The 20,055-nt window shown below is 35.0% G+C and overlaps 2 protein-coding genes across 2 annotated transcripts in view; both read left to right on the top strand.

Annotated features, from left to right (window-relative positions):
* LOC17874543 (DNA replication licensing factor MCM5) overlaps positions 1-3,662 on the top strand; it is a 4,443-nt gene extending 781 nt beyond the window's left edge. The window contains exons 3-18 of the mRNA XM_006279360.2: positions 1-147; positions 235-333; positions 418-554; positions 649-754; positions 1,097-1,231; positions 1,318-1,395; positions 1,597-1,701; positions 1,822-1,913; positions 2,002-2,134; positions 2,211-2,306; positions 2,442-2,533; positions 2,623-2,713; positions 2,797-2,906; positions 2,986-3,115; positions 3,205-3,306; positions 3,387-3,662. The exon at positions 1-147 is cut by the window's left edge and continues 10 nt beyond it. Coding sequence (XP_006279422.2) covers positions 1-147; positions 235-333; positions 418-554; positions 649-754; positions 1,097-1,231; positions 1,318-1,395; positions 1,597-1,701; positions 1,822-1,913; positions 2,002-2,134; positions 2,211-2,306; positions 2,442-2,533; positions 2,623-2,713; positions 2,797-2,906; positions 2,986-3,115; positions 3,205-3,306; positions 3,387-3,470 — 1,737 coding nt within the window. The 3' untranslated portion in view covers positions 3,471-3,662. The remainder of the gene's footprint in view (positions 148-234; positions 334-417; positions 555-648; positions 755-1,096; positions 1,232-1,317; positions 1,396-1,596; positions 1,702-1,821; positions 1,914-2,001; positions 2,135-2,210; positions 2,307-2,441; positions 2,534-2,622; positions 2,714-2,796; positions 2,907-2,985; positions 3,116-3,204; positions 3,307-3,386) is intronic.
* A 10,541-nt stretch (positions 3,663-14,203) lies between these two features.
* On the top strand, positions 14,204-16,747 carry LOC17874527 (putative thiamine biosynthesis oxidoreductase ThiO). The gene is made up of 9 exons (XM_006279341.2): positions 14,204-14,402; positions 14,483-14,540; positions 14,642-14,750; positions 14,825-14,969; positions 15,073-15,124; positions 15,210-15,356; positions 15,448-15,547; positions 15,987-16,113; positions 16,235-16,747. Exons 1-9 carry the CDS (start codon positions 14,260-14,262, stop codon positions 16,686-16,688), a joined length of 1,335 nt encoding a protein of 444 aa, XP_006279403.1. The 5' UTR covers positions 14,204-14,259; the 3' UTR covers positions 16,689-16,747.
* The last annotated feature ends 3,308 nt before the right edge of the window (positions 16,748-20,055 follow it).

Genomic DNA, 20,055 nt, shown 5'->3' with positions numbered 1-20,055 from the left:
GGGATTAGCATTGCAGCTTCGAGAGTGAAAGCAAAGGCGACATATGTGTTTTTAGTATGTAAGAATTGTAAAAAAACAAGGGAAGTTCCGTGTCGTCCTGGTCTTGGTGGGGCGATTGTTCCTCGATCATGTGATAATATTCCACAGGTCCTTGCATGGTTTCTTTGATTCGTTGGTGATTTAAGTTTGTAAAGTTATGCTGATTTTTGATAAGAGTAATTGGATTTTGTTTAGCCTGGAGAAGAACCTTGCCCTCTTGATCCATGGATGGTGGTTCCTGATAGGAGCCAGTATGTTGATCAGCAGACGTTAAAGTTACAGGAGAATCCAGAGGTATGGATCTGTTGATTCATGTTGATTTACATGGTAATATTTTCTGTTTGGACAGTTCTATATGAAGTGTTTCTAACTTTGAAGGATGTTCCTACTGGAGAACTTCCAAGGAATATGCTTCTCTCAGTTGATCGGCATCTTGTACAAACAATTGTACCTGGAACCAGACTGACAGTAATGGGTATCTACAGCATTTTCCAAGCTTCATCATCATCTAACTCGTAAGCTTTTAGTTTATGTCAACTGAGAGTGTTGATTGTTTCTAGTAAAGTTTGTGCCAACAGTAATAAATGTATTTTCAACCTTCTGATGTAGGCATAAAGGTGCAGTTGCAATTCGACAGCCTTACATCCGAGTTGTTGGATTGGAAGACACAAATGAGGCCAGTTCCCGTGGCCCTGCCAACTTCACTCCTGACGAAGTTAGTATTGCATCATTTGGATATATATATTTTTTTGCATTTGATAGCTTATGCCATTCATGGTTTCACAATGAACTCTTAAAGTCATCATGGCTTAGCTATTGTGGTACCTGGGCTGTCAATATCTAGTTTAAGTCACTGTAAACCAAATGCCTTGAGTTGATGTTGGCCTTGTGAAATTTCCTTCTTTGTGCAACTCCCAAGTGAGTGTGATCGTGTTCGGGGAAGATACTTTGTGCTTTCAGTTTAGTATGAACCATTTATGCCTGTTTGCAACATCTCTTTATGCAGCCTAGGTGTACAATTTCATTTATCAGTTCTGCCTTTCTAATGTTACCTTAGGAGGAAGAATTCAAAAAGTTTGCTGATAGTCAAGATGTATATGCAAACATTTGCACAAAGATCGCTCCTTCTATATTTGGTCATGAGGATGTGAAGAGAGCAGTGGCGTGTCTTCTCTTTGGAGGATCAAGGAAGGTAGGTGACTGCAATTTCAGTTTTCATTTTCTGTGCATTTGGATGCATTTTTGTTATACTTATATACATTTCTATCTTCAATACAGAGCCTGCCGGATGGAGTGAAGCTAAGAGGTGATATTAATGTTCTGCTTCTGGGAGACCCATCAACTGCAAAATCACAGGTTTGTATCAATGATTTAAAATAAGAGTGGTAGTCTTTGTATTTCTTTTCATGACTCTCTTACTATCCCGATATGCATCTTACATCTTTTAGTTCTAGTATTGAATTCAAATCCTTACAAAATAAATCAGTGTATTTCTAACACCTGTAGCTAGCATGTTGAAATCCAATTTGCTTACTTTTTTTTGTGTTCTCTTTCCAGTTTCTTAAATTTGTGGAGAAGACGGCTCCAATAGCTGTTTATACATCTGGAAAGGGTTCATCGGCTGCAGGGCTCACGGCGTCGGTGATTCGAGATAGCAGCACTGTATGTCCTATGTTGGCCAGTGTTTATCTGCCTCATTCACTTTTTTCTGTTATATGGGATGTTCAAAATTAGTTTACTATGACAGATTCTCAGTTATTTTACACAATATGTTCACTGCAGCGAGAGTTCTATCTTGAAGGTGGTGCTATGGTTTTGGCTGATGGAGGTGTTGTGTGTATTGATGAATTTGACAAGATGAGACCGGAAGATAGGTAATTCAAGTCTGAATTATAGTGTAGACGAATCTAATTCTTCTTGATGAGTAGAAATGATAGAATGTGTTGTTATAATTTTGTCTAGGGTTGCTATACATGAAGCAATGGAGCAGCAGACAATCTCCATTGCAAAAGCTGGAATAACAACTGTACTGAATTCTAGAACCTCGGTGCTTGCTGCTGCTAACCCGCCATCTGGTCGATATGATGACCTTAAGGTTTGAATTCTGAAATTATTCTTTGTCAAAATTCTTGTTTGCAATATACTTAGGGGATGTTTTTTTGGGTTTGCAGACTGCACAGGACAATATTGATTTGCAAACAACAATTCTTTCTAGATTTGATCTTATCTTCATTGTCAAGGACATCAGGAAATATTCTCAAGACAAGGTAAGCAAGCAAAGAAACATTTCTTTCAGAAATTTAATGTAGTCAAGAGGGAAACAGAGATTAACGTTGTAGATCACTGTTGCGTCATTGCTTGCATAGGTGGACATTATTAATGTTGGAATTATCTTTTGACAGGAAATAGCCAGCCATATTATAAGGGTTCATGCATCTGCAGACCAATTTTCAGGTGATAACACAGATTCTAAAGAAGATAATTGGCTCAAAAGGTATGATTTCTTTCTTCAAGACAACTTGTTCTTACAGATTTCTATTCGAAATCATGACGTTATTAATAGAATGGTCTTTGTCACTTTAGGTATATACAATACTGTCGAGCAAGGTGTCATCCCCGTCTCTCAGAACCTGCTGCTGAGATGCTGAAGCAGAAATATGTCACGATCAGAATGGTAATTGTCATTACATAAGAACATTTGACAATAAGATGAAAAATAAATAAAGTTGATCTCAATATAAATTTTTGGTTAAACAGGATATGAAGAGACGTGCTCATGAAACAGGAGAGGCTGCTCCGATACCTATCACAGTGAGACAACTCGAAGCTATTATCAGACTGAGTGAGTCACTTGCAAAAATGAGACTGTAAGTAATCTTTTATTAATATAGAGATTCCTGAAACTTGATGGGATGTGCCGTGCATTGACATTGTTAAATACCTCAGGTCACACGAGGCCACAGAAAATGATGTAAGCAAAGCTTTTAAACTTTTTGATACCTCAACCATGGATGCAGCAAGATCAGGGATAAATCAACAGATAAACATAACAGGTGAAATGGCTAATGAGATCAAGGTTAGTTCATGTGGGATGAAATTATCATTCATATTTCTAGATTTTGGTTGGAGATGTACTCACTAAATTGTTTTGGTGTGAGAAAACAGCAAGCTGAAACACAGATAAAGAGAAGAATGGGTATTGGAGCTCGGTTATCAGAGAGAAGGCTTATAGAAGATCTAGCTAGAATGGGAATGAACGATTCAATGGTACCTAAGCTAACATCTCTGTTGCATTAGTTTGAAGTAATTTGAATGGGGCTTTGAGTATGTGAATGTTGAAATTGCAGGTGAGGAGGGCTTTGTTGATAATGCACCAGAGAGGTGAAGTTGAGTACCAGCGAGAGAGACGTTCCATTGTCCGCAAAGCTTGATCCGTCTAGGCACACTATCTCTCTTCTTACGTCTCAGTAACTTCAACGATAACAAACAAAAACCTTTTTTTTTAGTATTAGTAAGTTAATTTTGTAGGCGGAATAGCAAACAAAAGAAAAAAAACAAAAGAAGAGAAGCTTGTCATGTGTTAATGGACTTTATTTGGTAAACTTTTTAATGCTTGCTTCAAACTTCTACTTTGTTAAAACGTCCACCAATGTTAGGGATTCGTTAAGATTTCCCAATCTAATGTAGGAAGAAGAGTTGATTAAAGTAAAAATTTGAGAATGTTAAGTTTTTTCGCCGAAAGTACTAGGAATGATGATTATGTATTCTTTGGAATATAGTTGGGTCGGTGGCTCAAAGTGCACCAGCGGTTAAAGCTCGAACCGGTTTCTCTAAACAGAGTCGAGATTTGAGAATTTTGGTTCCGGATCAGTTAATTAGAGTGAACTGTTCAGGAATTTTTTTGACATGGGTTTAGTTTAGTTCAGTTCGGGTCATAGAATTGATCAATAAAATATTCAAATACAGTAAAACTCTATAAATTAATAATGTTGGGAGCATAAAGATCTATTAATTTATAAATGTTTTAATTTATCGATAAATTAATAATTAAATTATTAATTTATAGAGAAATTTTCCTACTCAAAAAATATTTAAAAATAACATTTAATCATGATAATTAGTATTTTATATAACCAATTAGAAAGAAAATAATAATTATTATATCTTGAAAGAGAATACCAACAATTTTTGATATAGTAAAATATTAGAAATAAAATCTAATAAAAACTAATGTGTCAATATATACATATATTTTGAAACTTTTACCTAATTATTAATTTATAATATTGACGGGACCATATATTTACAAAGAATTTTTTAAAAAATTATTATCTTATTATTTTATCGAAATATGTCTAAAATTACACTGGTCCCAACTTGGGACAGAATAAATTTATTAATTTATAGAGATTATTAATTTATCGAGTATTAATTTATAGAGGTTTTACTATATATACACACAACACACTCTTCAAAATCCCTATTCAAACTGAACTGAACCGATGACCAAACTGAATTTTTGTAGAACTTAATCTAATTGAACTAACCGACAACCGCACCGGTCTGAACCAAATTTGTTCGGCTGATAGTCTACCCCTCCCCAATTAAGTTATAGTGAATTGGGGGTTTGGACGGTGTTTGGAAAGAAATTGGAAATTTGGACGGTTTTTGGAAAGAAATTGGAAATTTGGACGGTTTGGGCTACTATTTAAAATTGGGAGAAGAAGAATATTAGTGGTTGTGACTTGTGAGAGAGGGTGTGTGAGAGATAGGAATCGATAGTGGTTGTGAGAAATATATTTTTTTTTTCCACCACAAAATTTTAGAATTTGATTTTATTACAATTTTGTAATTCAAAAAATTACTACAATCAAATTTTCATCTATAAATTTTTTCTGCGAATCTAATAAGAATAATTTTGATATATTTTAGAATTTGTAACATACAGTAAAACCTATATAAATTAATAATGTTGGGACCATGAAAAACTATTAATTTATAGAGGTTTTAATTTATCGATAAATTAATAATTATTAATTTATAGAGAGATTTTCCGAATTTGGAAAGTTTTTTCAAAAAAATATGTAAAAATAAACTTTAACAAAAACTAATGTGTCTATATATACATATAATTTGAAAATTTTGCCTAATTATTAATTTATAATATTGATGGGACCATATATTTACAAAGGATTTTCAAAAAATTATTATCTTATTATTTTATCGAAATGTGTTCAAAATTATACTAGTCCCAACTTGGGACCGGAGAAATTTATTAATTTATAGAGAGTATTAATTTATCGAGTATTAATTTATAGAGGTTATACTGTACATCATATATCTTATGCGTACTCTTTTTATAGTGTTCGTAATATAGGGAGTCCGAACATGAGAAGAGTAGGAATATATGCTGGAAGTATAAACACGAAACGGAGAGTACGAGCACAATATATGGAGTACGAACATCAGACATGATTTAAAAACAGTATTTAATCCAACTGATAAACCAAAGAGACAAAAAAAATGAATCTAGATATCACAATATGAGGGTAAGTGCATATTAAACGAAGTAGAAACACTATAAGAGGAATACGAACACCATAAGGAGAATACGAACGCCAGAAATAGAGTTCAAACACCATAAGAAGAGTATGAATATTAGAAAGGGAGTACGGATAACGGAAACTGAGTTCGAACTTCCTAAAAAAAATTTGAACACTAAAGATAGAGTACAGACATATTTACATAAGAAAAAAGTAAACTATTTTTGATTTGTAAATATGTCAAAATTGGTCTTTATATATCGAAAAAACATTATAAACATTAATATCATATTAGAATTAATTTTTGGATTGAAAATTTGTGATATATTTCAATTTAATGATTTGGGATAAAGAAGAAAGAGAAAAAAAAAAGAGGGTCAAATAGTGTGTAGAAAGCAAGTGCTAATTCACCAGTTGTAAATAGTGACATGTCCAAACACACAATTACTTTTTCAAAAACTGTCCAAACCGCTAATTAACCCATTAAATTACCAAAAAACCGACCAATCAAAACCGAACCAAATCGTTTGAACATAACTCGCATGGGTAAGGTTTGTTTAAAAATGGGTAAATGGCAAATTTCAACCTGAACAATTACTTAAGTGTATGTTTATACCTAAACTTTGATAACGTGTATATTTCAACCTGAACTAAATATTTTTTTTGAAAACATTGCAGCCAGACCCACTTTTAAGTTTTCTTATCACGCTTACACCTACTTAGTGTAACTACTATACTTCTTTAGTATAAAACGACTTAACACTCCTCTACGCTTTCGAACCAGATTGTAACGCATCGTTTAACTGCTTTTTACGCTTTTTATTTTATTTTCTAGTAAAAAGTACAACGAAAACAATTTCAGTTTTTTTCACTCTAAACCCTAATTTTTTCTAATCCGACGATCCCCAATTTCTCTCCCGTCCGTACTTTCCCGCCACCGTCTATCGGCTTCCGTTTTCTCAAACCCAATGCCGTCCTCCCTACCGCGTCGTGTGATTGTTCAACCGTCAATAAATCAACATATGTGCTCACCGTCGTCGGCCTCCTTGTATGATAAACCCGCCGTCTCGACCGGTCCTATCGCTACTTTCCATCGCCGTAATTTGGTCTCGTTTTTGATGCCCTCCAACCGGCGCATAACAAGGTTTTTTAAACCTGACGTCCCTTCATCTTCTTGCCCACCCCCGCAATGTTCTTCATCTACATCAGGATCTGTTGACTGGGGCAACCTTCTCCCTCACCAGATATTCGCGACCGACCGTTACCCGTTACCCCGATGCCAGGCTCAATGTTTATTCCCGACCAGACATCCTTACTGTTATCTGCAATGTTCTCAGGGGGACCCCAAAAATGGAGAAGGTATTGAGTTCAAGTTTGGGCTCCCTCTTTAGGCTTTGAATCAGCGAGTGTCCTATATCGTGCAAGTTAATCCATGCTCTCCTTTATAGACAGTTGCTATAAAAAAAAAACGAAATGTGGACAGTGTTCGGTGGATACCCCATGAGATTTTCCCTGGTCGAGTTTGGTGCGGTCACTGGGTTACAATGGAGTGAATTCCCAGAAGATTACAACTCTGAAGCTAACAACGACGATGCAGACGATTGTTACAATTTGATCGGGGCAGATAGAAAATCCAGTTTAGCAGATCTTGCCAAAATTTTCGAGGATCCTATCACTACGGATGCAGACAAAAAGATTCGCCTTGCACTTCTGCTAATTGTTGATGGCGTCCTGCTCGCTTCCAGCTAGACTCATAGGCTATACCCGAGGTATGTCGAGATGCTTAAGGACATTGATTCGTTTCTAGAATTCCCTTGGGGCAGAGAATCTTTTCTGAGGACCATATCATCAATGATGTTGTTGCTCAAAACTATTAGAAGGAGAAACTGATATATCAACTTCGGCTGGAAATCGCTGGACTTCGAGTTGATTTAGATAATCAAGTGGAAAGCGCAGAGAAAGTCATCTATAGGCAACGTTTGGCCATTGCAGGGTTATATGGGTTACTTGTATGTGCCTTTGGAGTATTAGTGTTTGGTTGATGCATTTGTTTTAGTCGAGAAATGTGTTTTTGGTTCTGTTTTTATTGCGTTTCATGTTGGGGCAAGATAATATGTTGACATTATGAATGAGGAATGAGTAACTTCATAAGTGGGAAACCTTGTATGATGTTGAAGGTATTCTATATCCTTCGGTAATTATCGTTTCCGGCCATATGGATGAATCTAAGTGGATACCCATTTCAAATAACATCTACCTGGCTTATAATGGTGCATACAGCTAATATCCTTTTTGTCGATGATTTCTAATTTTTTTACTATTAAGAAGATGTTGTCCGATATCATACGATGTGACCACACAAAAACGCCTATTATCTACAAGGTTGAACGCTATAACATAGGTCTTATAGGGTCGTATTTAGTGCACCCAGACCCACAATCAACTAATGTCTGAGTACTAATAAGACCGTTGAGACTTCCAAATATTCATAGATCGGAACCAGAAAAAACCAAAGTGGTCCTCGTCAATGGCATCCCCACCACGCTCCCCCAAGGCCCCTGAAATTATTTTAGAGGTAATTTGTATCTGTAAATAATTATGATTTAATTTCCTTATATTTTATTTTCCCTTTCTCTCGTTAAAAATGTATCACGCACTTTCCAGGGGTGTCCATCGAACCCTATCCACATTCCCGCACCATTGCTCGCTAAGATCGTTTTGCTGGTTGGAGCAACACAATAAATACATGTTTGGCAAAATTATCCTCAAAATATTTCTCACCAACTAGTTTAGTGTTACATAATAAATCAAAATAGAATGGATTCAAAATAAGGAATTCAAACATGAAGAATCGTTCTTGAACATGAACAGAAGTTTAGACTAATTCTCTCTCAAGACATTAATCAGTAAATTTAACTATTCAATTACTAAATTCTCATTTGTAATTTCCTAGCCAAATTTGCATTATCAAACAGGTTCATTTGGTTCACAAAGAATTCTAATATCAATTCTCGCAGGTTAGAAATACTATGCTCAATTTACATTCATTCAGGCATTTTATCGAACATCTCTGAAACACATAAAAGCCTAAGTTCTAAAACAGGGTGATCAATCCTATTCTAGCATTAAGAACATGTAAATTAAAGAACCAAAAGATTAAGAATTCCCTAAAACATCTAATCCATCAAATCATTGAATCTCCTACTTAGAACCCTAAAACCTAATTAAGAGACTACTCAGACATAGCAATTGAAACAAAGCGAATACATATGGAAGAAAACATGATTCAATAGATTAGAATAAGAATAAGGTTTAGAAATCTTCTCTAAATTGTCAAAGAGGATCAATCTCAATCCCAGATGTTGCTTACAAGTATAAAACTCAGAAAACTGCTAAAAAGAAAAGCGTCGAATGAAAAACAGGTCTTGTTGGGTACTAATACCCATTACAGAAGAAAATAACAACAAAATACGGTTAAGGAAACCAAATTTGGTCGTCATGAATATGGACCGATTGGTCTGAATTATGGACCGATCGGTCGTTTTGCTCCTGGTCTTGTCCGGGTAATTGGATTGATTGGTCCAAGGTGAGGATTGATCGATCTCTGTGCTCTGATAAGGTCCGGACGAGTGGATCGATCGATCCAATGTTGGGATCGATCGATCGTTGCGCTCCTGGAATGTGTCGTTCGTTTGGATCGATCATTCGTTGCGCTCCTAGAATGTGTCGTTCGTTTGGATCGATCGGTCTAGTGATGGACCGATCGGTCCATGCTCTGCATCAGCTAAAGTTGCACTTCCTTGCCCGAAACTGGTCCAAAACGCGCCAATTCCGCTCCAACTGCTTAGCTCCTGCTCAAGACTCAAAACACGACTCGAAAGACACGAAAGACGGAGTAAAACACGACAAACGACTCAAAATGGACAGAAAAGAAAGGGTGAAAGACTCTAAAAAAACTGTTTATCATGACGGAATGGACATATCCGCACATTACTACCAACAGAGGAGTGCATTGACAAGATGGCGTTGCAATACGGGGGCAGGGCACTCGGATGGAGTTGTATCGTCTGCTAAAAGAGGAGTCACAATAACGGTATTTTCCTTTCCTGCTATTTCTTTATATTATGCACCATTGTTTTGTTTTCAATAATTTTTAACCGTGATACAGGAGTCTCCGGTGCATGGTCTCCACATTCCCAGTCGATATTGGCTAAGGTCGTAAGCTATGTTGAGGAGGAGGGCATAGGCGAACTTAAAAATTGGCTCTGTATAGGGAAGGAAAGTAGAATTAATGTCCTTTCGCCGGAGACTTTGTTCACCGTCAGATTAGACAAAAATCCAGATTTCGTAAGGTGGTCCCAACCAACTAGTGCGTTTTACAACTTTTCGGATGGTGTCTACATGCTCGGAATCCGTATGCATTGTATGTGAAGATTTTGCAACTTGCCTTCAGGACTTGTCACCTTAACGAGGCCCTCATCACGATCGAGCAGGTCAAAGACGTTTATCCTGTTGTAGAACTGGCGTATCACATGCTCTTGAGCTGCGCGGGCACACTCGTAACTGATGATTATTTGAACCTAAAGAACAAGTATCTATTCGAAGTATGTTCGCGTTTGGCAGACATGTTGATGTATTAGATCTACATGGTTGAACCGCGTCGCTGGGGTACATATTCAGACACGTGGCATATCGATGATTTTCCCTCATGTTGGGAGGAACATGCAATGTTGGAGGAAAACAACGGGTAGAGGTGCATGGACTGCCTTTATTATTATCTTTAAAGGGACATCATGTTAATCTCTTAAGTTTGGATGTTATTTTGTTCTTAGCTCACGAGATGTGGATAACTAATGTTACCTTATCTATGCTTTTCGTTTTGTGGCAAGGCGATAATCAAGTTTCTTTATTATAATAAGTTTTTTCCAACTGACCAAAATTAGAACAATATCCACACGGTGCATGTCCATGTGGACACCCTACCTTTTCACACATGTCTTGAATTAATGCACCAGTCCAATGTTTTAGCTGATACTAATTTCAATAAGATTTCAACAAAATACTACGATGAACCCTTAATATTATAGATTTCAATAAGATGAAACCATTAACCGTTTTTGGTGGATACCCAAAAAATTAAAACCCACCTTACACTTACAAACCTACCGCATATGTATCCACCCAACCTTGAAACATTGGATACTTTCATGTCCATTGTGTCCCCCAGTTTACCAAAAAATTCCTAGGACACAACCAAATCATGTACCGAATCCAAAAAGCTTAAAAGCATCTGGACATGAATCCTATCATACTGTTTACACGAACACTGCTTCATGTCTAGCAAAACATGATGCTTCCCGTTAAGAATTCCTACAACCTCATAACTCCAGCTGCAAATAGTACCTATTCTGCTTCCTTTAACAGCCAATAGATTCTTAGTCATTTGTTTGTCAGCCTCAGGAGTTGTAAAAGTAATGTGTCTAGCAGCTTTCTTCCTTATAGCACTAAACCAACAGGTTAGCTTCGCCCTTATGAATTTCAGTAACTATTCAATTGGTGAACCCCTGCCCTTCTCCAAAGCTTTGTTCAAAGACTCTGCAATGTTGGACGTCATCAAATTGTATATCTCTCCTTGGAAATACGCCCTTGTCTAATGAGCCGCACCAATTTTATCTAGATAGCTTACACAGTTGATGTTTTTAGATTTCATTTGCCCATATATCTCGCGGTATTGCGTTACCTTGTTCGCAAATGCATCCTTCACTACAAGTTTTGCCAGCCCTTTATTGTGGAACCTAGCATTAACATTCCTAGCCAAGTGAACAGTACAAGCTCCATGATAAGCTAATGGGAAGATTGTCTTCTTAGCGGTGTAAATTGAGGTGTTCCTATTTGAAATTATTGTTAATGTCTTGATGTCTGCAATTATTTGCTCCAGCGTCTCAAAGAACCATGTCCACGCCTCGTTGTTCTCACTGTCCACCACTGCAAAAACAAGGGGGTAAACTTGAAATTAGCGTCTTGCCCACTAGCTGTTAAAAGAACTCCTTTATCCTTCCCAGTTAGGTGAGTACCATAATCACACGGCGAAAGTGCCTAAAACCCTGAATTGATGCACCAAATGCGAGGTACATATATATGAACATTTCACTGCCATCTTCCTCCTCCTTTGTTTTTATATCAGTTATTGTGCCTGGATTAACTTGTTTTAAGACAAACAGGTATTCAGCTAGGTCATCATAAGACATCCTTAGACCAAAAATTATCCTCCTCAGCTTTTGCCTTAGCTCTCATCATTTGCTATACGATGCAGACACCCTCAGATCTTCAAGGACCAACTGTTGCAGATCCATACGTGCATGCCCTTTTTGGGGTCATTGTACTTTGATTTGTACACAGCCGCAATCACCTTGGACATGGCTTTCTTCAAGTATTGGTTCCTGGTCTCAATGGCGCATGTGTGTTCCAAATGAGCTTTCCTTATCTCATAGTATCCACACCCTTTCAGTTCAAAAGCCAGAATCCGCCAATCACAACGCTCCCTTGAACATTGTAGTACAAATGATTCTCTTTTCGGTGTAGTTTGAGTGAAATGGAACTGGTTCTGTATAGCATATAAAGCTATTCCAATTTGGCACTCCTCCTTGCTTGCAAAAATTTTTCCTTTGTATATGCCTTTACCGTCAATATAAATATCCAAATTTGGTATGTCATCTCTCTCATATTCTGCATCATCAAACAATGGAGGGATATCGAACTCCTTGTCGTCAATATAGCTTCCTATCCACCACGTTCGGTGTGCTAGGACCAACGTATCCACGCTCCGATGTCCATATGGATAAGTTCTCAGACGCGCTCTTGAATTGCTCTCTTGAGCCCAGTCTGCCATTCTCTGGAACACTGCCATCTCCACCTAAGGTGGGCTTATCCTCTACTTTTAATGGGGCAGAGTGGTCAAAGTGTGTATTTGGACTACACATCACCTCGACAACATTAACCCGACCATAGTTATCACCAATGAAATTGCCGCAGAACTCAGTGTCATACGATTTGGGTGTAACGAAAACATCCGTTTCTTCTGCTACATCATCGTCGCCCAAATCGTCGAATATATCAAGGGCTTCAGTTTGACTATTGTCCATCGTTGGAATCTCCTCCACTCCAGCAGCATATTCATTACTAGTTCTCTGGTCCTGTCTTTAGTTATTCCCACCAGAACATGCCTTTCCCTCTGCTTCTGCAACTTCAGTTAGAAAAGCCTCATCCTCTTGTGTCACTTCAATAACAATAGTCTTAGACCCTGCAGTCGAGATCTCACCACAAAATTCTTCCCCACCGTCACTTTTGCTTACTCCACTAGAGTAGCCGCAACTTTGTTTCTTACCTATATCCCCTGTAACTTTCCCCACTTCACCCTCTACTGGTGATCTTTTACGCATCTCTTCAAACGTAACAAACAAATTCAGCCCTCTATTTGCCCGCATCATTCGAACAAAACAATCCAGACCAACATTGGTAATCACCATCACCAGTGGTGGCCAGGAAACAGATTCCAACTGCAAAGTTGTCGACAAACAGTAACTAAGAAGAACCCTTTTATTCTCTAATCCAAATTCTTCACAAACCGCATCTTCAAATTCCCAAAACCTAGTTTCAGGCGACAATGGAACAACCCTCGTTCTGGTCCACTGAGAACTCACACACGTTTCCCTTCCTGAAGTTCCATTGCCTCGAAATCACAACACAACAACCTGGGTCTCCTTCCTGCAAAACAAAAACAACTATAGTTAATAAATACTACCAATCCACACTATTGTTGCCTGAAAACCCTATCCACAACCCACATACCTGCGCAACCATGTTCCCAACAGAGAAACAAACCCTAATCTCGCTTCCTCGTTTATTAACCGCACAATTCTCTCCCAAAACTAAGTCACCTTCCATAAATAGTCTTACCCGCACGATCCCGATTGCCTTTTGTTAGTTGAAATCCAACAGCTTGTGTAACATTTGTCAAGTTTGAGGGCAAAAATGTCCAAGGAATTATGTCTCCTTTGCAAAGACATAGAGAAAGTTGTGGAAAAGTATACCTCTCCCGAAAAGTATGTTTACTCGTTATTTATTTCAACCAAAGTAGGTGTGTACGTAAATAACTCATTTTTTTTAATAAACATCATGAACTATCTAATTTGTGCTAAAATCAACATTGACCGAGATTATATTGGTCAACTACGATGAGTTAGCTGCCATGTATGCATATTTTGCTAAATCATATGCCACTTGTACAAATTTTATTGAGTCATTGCCATATGTCAAAAATGATATAAAAATAATAATTTAATTTAAAAACAATTAATTTTAAAATTATTATTACCTAAACAAAACCCTTTCAAGCAAAAATAGTAGATTTGTTTATAAATTACGAAAAATACTAAATGAATGTTGAATAATCTTTTATTTTTTGGAAAAACGAATAGAAATTGGAAAAACGAATAGAAAATATAAGAATTCGAAGCACAATAAGATAAAATCATAGTACATGGTGAAATAAAACGGCCATGCCTTTGGATTTTGGTACTAAATTACCAAACAAACTGACTATCCAAACCGAACCTAATCGTTTGAACAGAACTCGCAGTCCTAGCTTGAAAGTACCAAAGGCATTGTCGTGTAAGACATGATGACCAATGCTGGTTTTCACCCTTTCTCTCACTCAGACCGACCACGCTTCTCTGAGTTTCCCCGTTGCTTCACCTCTTCTTCTTCTTCTTCTTCTTCTTCTTCGGCGTCTCTCTCTATTCCCAACCGTCCTCCTCTCAGGTTAGCTCTGCTCTTTTCCTCACACCTTTCTCTACTTAATCATTGTAATTTTTAGGGTTTATTTTGTTATTCAATCAAAGATACGCCGTGCTTGGTGCTGGTTTTGCTGGAATCTCTGTTGCCTGGCACCTGCTTAAGGTTACTGTCTGAATCTCAATTTCATTTTGTGATTGTCTTGAGACAAATCTGCTTCAGGATTTAACATGTTTGCGAGTTAACTAACAATTTTATTTTTGCAGGAGTGTCCAAAGGAGCTGAGAATAAGTGTCGATATATATGATGAAACTGGCATAGGAGGTGGAGCTTCTGGAGTCTCTGGAGGGCTCCTCCACCCTTATTCTCCTAAAGGTAGATAAACTTTCCCCCTTTTTGTGATTGTATTGTTTCAAAGTTTAGTTTCATAGAGGTTTTTACTTTGGCAGGTAAGCTACTTTGGCATGGTGCTGAGTGTTGGAGAGAGTGTTTAGAGCTCTTAAATGTTGCCGAGACAGCGGCTTCTTCTGGTTACCCATCTGCGGAGAAGGGAGACTATAACGAGTATTTCGGAAATTTTATGGTTAGAAGAAGGTACACACTCTCAATAACACTAACTTTTTCCTGCTCTATAAAGGATGATATGGTTTAAATGTTGAGTAAAAACTTAGGTTTGATGAAGTTGTTCTTGCTTCAGGGGAATCTTGAGACCAGCAACAAATGCCAAGACTTTAGATTTGATGAGTGATGTAAGTTTGAACTTGACTTATTGGATACCTAAGTAGATATTTAACTAAACACGTAGTTTTACATGTTTATTACTTATTCGATTAGAATGCTCGAAACTGCCTTGCTAGTTGCTTAGTAGAGACTATTGACAGAGATGCTGCACAAAATCTTGTCCCCAATCTATGCCTGCCTTTGAACTGCGCCTTCTCTTTTCCAGGCGCGATGAATGTTAATCCGCAGCTATATCTCCAGGTTTAAGAGACATACAACAACACATTTTGAATTTTATCTGTTAGCACCAAGCTTTTGCATTTTTCTTACAGAGTTTTTCTCCCTTTTGTAGGCACTCTTTCTTGCATGCCAGAACTCAGCAAGCACATCACTTGGTAGGAAAAACGTAACCTTGGTGAAGAAATCTATAGATGATGTGCTTGAACTTGAAGGTGAATGATTTTCTCAGGTTTCTTATCATTTTCTCTAACAATTAGAAATATTTTCTTATATTTTAGGTTAACTCTTGCACTCGCATAAGCTTTAAGGAAACATCTTTAAAACATAGGTTGTTATTTTTTTTATCAAGTTTCACAGGCAGAAAATATCAGTTTCGTGGACTCTAAACTGATGTGATAAACTTATTTCTAGATAATTCTGGTCTGAAGGCATTAACATGAATGATTTTCTCAGGTTTCTTATCATTTTCTCTTATAACTTGAACTATATTTGTATAATTTGGGTTAACTCTTGCTATTATATGAGTCTATGAACACAATTTAGATAGCTATTAACAATCCAAGAGTAGAGTAGCCATACATTTTGTCTTTGGTTCTCATCAACACATGGTCAGAAAATTAGTATGAACGGCTTTTGTGTTGTTGTATGTAGGAGAATATGATGCAGTTGTAATATGTCTTGGATCCAAGGTAGACTTTCTTACAGGACTTACTGGAAAGCTCCCTTTAAGGACATGCCGAGGTGTCATTACTCATTTGCAGTTACCCGAGAGTGCTAGGTACTTCTTCTCTCTGCTCAATACCTCTAAAGATATAGAGATCTTGTGCACACCATAACTGTACTTGCATTGCTACGTCTAGCCTATTGGTTGGTTTAGTTAAAAAAAAATTCTACTGCAGGGGTTACCCTGATGGTGGACCTTCAATCTTGTCAGATGCATGGCTCGCAGTTCAGGGATCTCGTAATCTACACATGGGATCCACATGGGAATGGCAATCAAGAAATTATTCATCGGATGTTACAGCAGAGGAAGCTTCAAGAGCTCTCGCCGAGCTTCTTCCGAAGGCGAGTGCAGTTTATCCAGACATAGAGAATTGGAGATTTGCGGGAGCAAGGGCGGGGTTGAGAGCAATGCCGCCTGTCACAAGCCATGGGTCACTGCCACTCTTGGGATGTGTAAATAAGCTCATAGGTGCAGCAGGTGAGTCTAGCAAATTCTGGGTATTTGCAGGGCTTGGATCAAGGGGACTACTCTATCATGCTTGGCTTGGGAAACTTATGGCTAATGCTGTTTTAAGTTGTAAAGAAGAACAAATCCCTTCTGAACTAACTTGTTGGAAGAAAAACAAATAATAACATTACTGTTTGCTTATCAGCCCAATTAAATTGTATTTGAAAATGTGTAGTAGTCATTTTCTTGTGTAACTAAATTTTAACCCGTGGGATAAGTTATTTGTAACTAAAAAAATTAATTTTTTAACATTGTGTTTGTTTGGTAATTTGTTTGCTTTCTTTAGGGTTTAAGATTGTATAATTATATTTTGGTGGTATACTGTGTAACAATTTATCTTTTTATAGAATACTAGTTGGTTGCCCGCGCTACGCGCGGGAGTTTATTATGTTGTTTATGAGTAATTGGTTCATATTTTATTTTCTACTTATTTTTTTCACTATATCATACTTTACTTTTTTAAAACTTAAATTGTGTTTGTATAGAAAATCTATTGAGTTTTAGCTTCATTAGTCGTTGAGAAATCTCTACTATAGTAAAAGAGAAGTACAAATGCTTCTTGGGTCGGGTTTTAAAAAAAAAATTAACCCGGAATTTTTCAGTTGGATCTTACTAAAAATTTAAGGATATTAAATACCAGTTTCCATATATATTATTTCGAAAATTACCAAATTAAACCATCAATATCGGTTTGGGAAAGTACATTAATCTTAATTTGTTTAAGGAAAAATACATTAATGTATGATTTTGTATATTGGTTTAACAAATTAACCTAAAAATCAGAAATATAAATTAAATATAAAATAATCATTATCAAATTATCCATAATATTTCAAAACAAAATCTTCCTTAAATATCCTATATTGATATTTGGATGTATAGTTTTCCCCTACATTAACTATGATCTTCACATCAGTTACGGGATATTTCATTTTCAACCATCTTTAATATCTATTTTTTTTTCTCTATGACCATCTTTAATATTTATTTGGCAATAGTTTCGAATTGCTGGCTTGATTATAAAACTAATTATTTTTCAATTTAACCCTAAGAAAATATGATCTATATAAATAAGTTTTTGCTACCAGAAAATTGTAACATCAACACAGATTTTACATTTAAACACGATAAGAAATAAGAAAGCATTGGCTCTTTATTTGTTTATTCTAGAGATTTGCAACTTTACAAAACTGCATGAAAGGTCCAAGTTAAAATCATGTATTTATGATTATGCGGTGTACCGCGGGTCAATCCCTAAATTTTAAAAATGATTCATTGTATAATTTTTTTTTTTCATTGTATAATATTTATACATGTATATACGTCACATATTGTTCTAAAATTAACAATCCAACTAAAATCATAGAATTTAAATAATTTTGAACATATTCGAAACCAACACATACAATCTAAAAATGATAAAATTTAATTACTAATCAAAATAAAGTAAAGCAAACACAAATAAAATTATCTCGCAACGTACAAAGGACTAAAAACCCGGTAATTTTCCCCCGCGCTGTAGCGCGGGTCCAGACCTAGTTAAGTGTGTATAGTATAAGTCGAAGTGTGAACGTAAATGGAAGTGCGGTTGAGAATCATTTAGAAACGTGTGCTATTAGGGTTTTTACCAAATATGGATCTAGATGTTAATATTTTGGGCCCTTTTATATGTTGGCATGAAATTTGAACATGATTTGTGGGTTTCGGGCGGATTGTTGTATTTTTAATTTTTTACATTATCTCTTTATATATCGTCATAATTTATTATTTTTGTTTAACGTTTTCCTTTGTTTTGGATTTGTCGTACTTTATATCTCGTAATGATCATTTATATACTATTATATATTTTTCTGATTCTATTTTTTATATATTTTTTTTGTTTTTCATATGGAACAATTTTTAAATTTAACATATTAGTATAATTTACTTTATATTTAGTTTATTTCATTTAATAATGTTTTATTTTAATTTTCATTTTTATGAAATATAGTTAATTTTTTATTTTATTAATTAGTTTAACATATGTGTTGTATTGGAAACAAATAGTTAAATTCATATTGGAAACTTTTACAGAAATATTATTTTTATTTTTACCTTTTTATATGTTTATAAAAAATAAGAATTCATGTTTCGGTCCGACCTATCTCACTTATGTTAGAAAATTTTTTGAGACATAAATTAGATAGATTTATATTCTCAAATTTTCTTACTTTTTGTTTTATTCCTGTTAAATCCCATTATATTTACGTTTACATTGTGTAAATATAATCATATATATATTTTAAACATTCAGTAAAACTATAATCTATTATTTATATATTTGTAAGTATAATCGATAATTAATAATTTTTTTAACTCTTAATCAATTATCTTTTTTAGTTTTATAATGTATAAAATAAGAAAATAACTTTCATATTCATTTTGGAAAAACTTATTTACATAGGTTTAAATATTAAAATTAAATGATAAAATAGTATAATTAATTTTCAAAATTAAATAGTAACATGAGGTGGAAGATGATGTGGCTTAAGGAGAAGAGAGAAAAAGTAATCCCTTCGGAAGGGGCCCTTCCCGTGATATTTGAACTCTCGCCTCTCGGTACACCAAGAAACAAACTTTTTTCTTCATTTATATCATGTTAACTTTTAATATATTGTTTTGTATTATAAGTATTAGACTGAGTTAGCATAATCTCCTTTTATTAAAAAGACCTCACCAATAGTATGTAATTACATTCAAATATCATTACAAAAATAGGTTTTAAAGAATGAATTAATAATAATCATTGAGGATAAAAATGTGAAAAAACTAATTAAGTTAAATTATTAAAATGAAAATACATTATTATTATTATTATTATTATTATATTATTATTATTATTATTATTATTAATATTATTATTATTATTATTATTACTATTATTATTATTATTATTATTATTATTATTATTATTATTATTATTATTATATTAAATCAATGACCAATCAAAATTAAGATAGAAGATTTGATATCTAACTTATCATATTAATTTTCTTATTAATTATTATACTTCACCTTTCATCTTTATATGGTTATATTTTTGTAAAACAAATAACTCATAATCTCATTCATATACTAATAAAAATGTAGATTTTTTCTGCATATGCCATGATTTGAATTTTTGAAAACGATTGTAAATTGTTCTATTTATAAATAAAAATTTTAACGGTCAAAAATTCAAACTTAAATTTATATACAATATATTTATGTAATGTTCAAAAATTTTTTTTGAAAAAGTAACGGATCGGAATATAAATATTTACAATGCATAATTTTTATACAATAATAAACTTACAAATACTCTAATTTGGTCTTTGCAAATAAATATTTTAAAATATTTATTGCAAACGATGAATTATTTGTAATGTTTTATATGATAGAATAAATTATGATCTTTATAACTTACTGTGAGAATAATTGTAAGTAACATAGCATATCTAAACTTTGTTT

Source organism: Capsella rubella, unplaced genomic scaffold (genome assembly GCF_000375325.1).
Source record: "Capsella rubella cultivar Monte Gargano unplaced genomic scaffold, Caprub1_0 scaffold_13, whole genome shotgun sequence".
NCBI classification, from domain to species: Eukaryota; Viridiplantae; Streptophyta; class Magnoliopsida; order Brassicales; family Brassicaceae; genus Capsella; species Capsella rubella.
This window is presented reverse-complemented; position numbering and strand designations above follow the sequence as displayed.

Coding starts and splice junctions, on each gene's coding strand:
- LOC17874527 (XM_006279341.2), top strand. CDS start 14,260: ATGATGACCAATGCTGGTTTTCACCCTTTCTCTCACTCAGACCGACCA. Junction 14,403..14,482: donor CCCAACCGTCCTCCTCTCAG/GTTAGCTCTGCT, acceptor ATTCAATCAAAG/ATACGCCGTGCTTGGTGCTG. Junction 14,541..14,641: donor TTGCCTGGCACCTGCTTAAG/GTTACTGTCTGA, acceptor TTATTTTTGCAG/GAGTGTCCAAAGGAGCTGAG.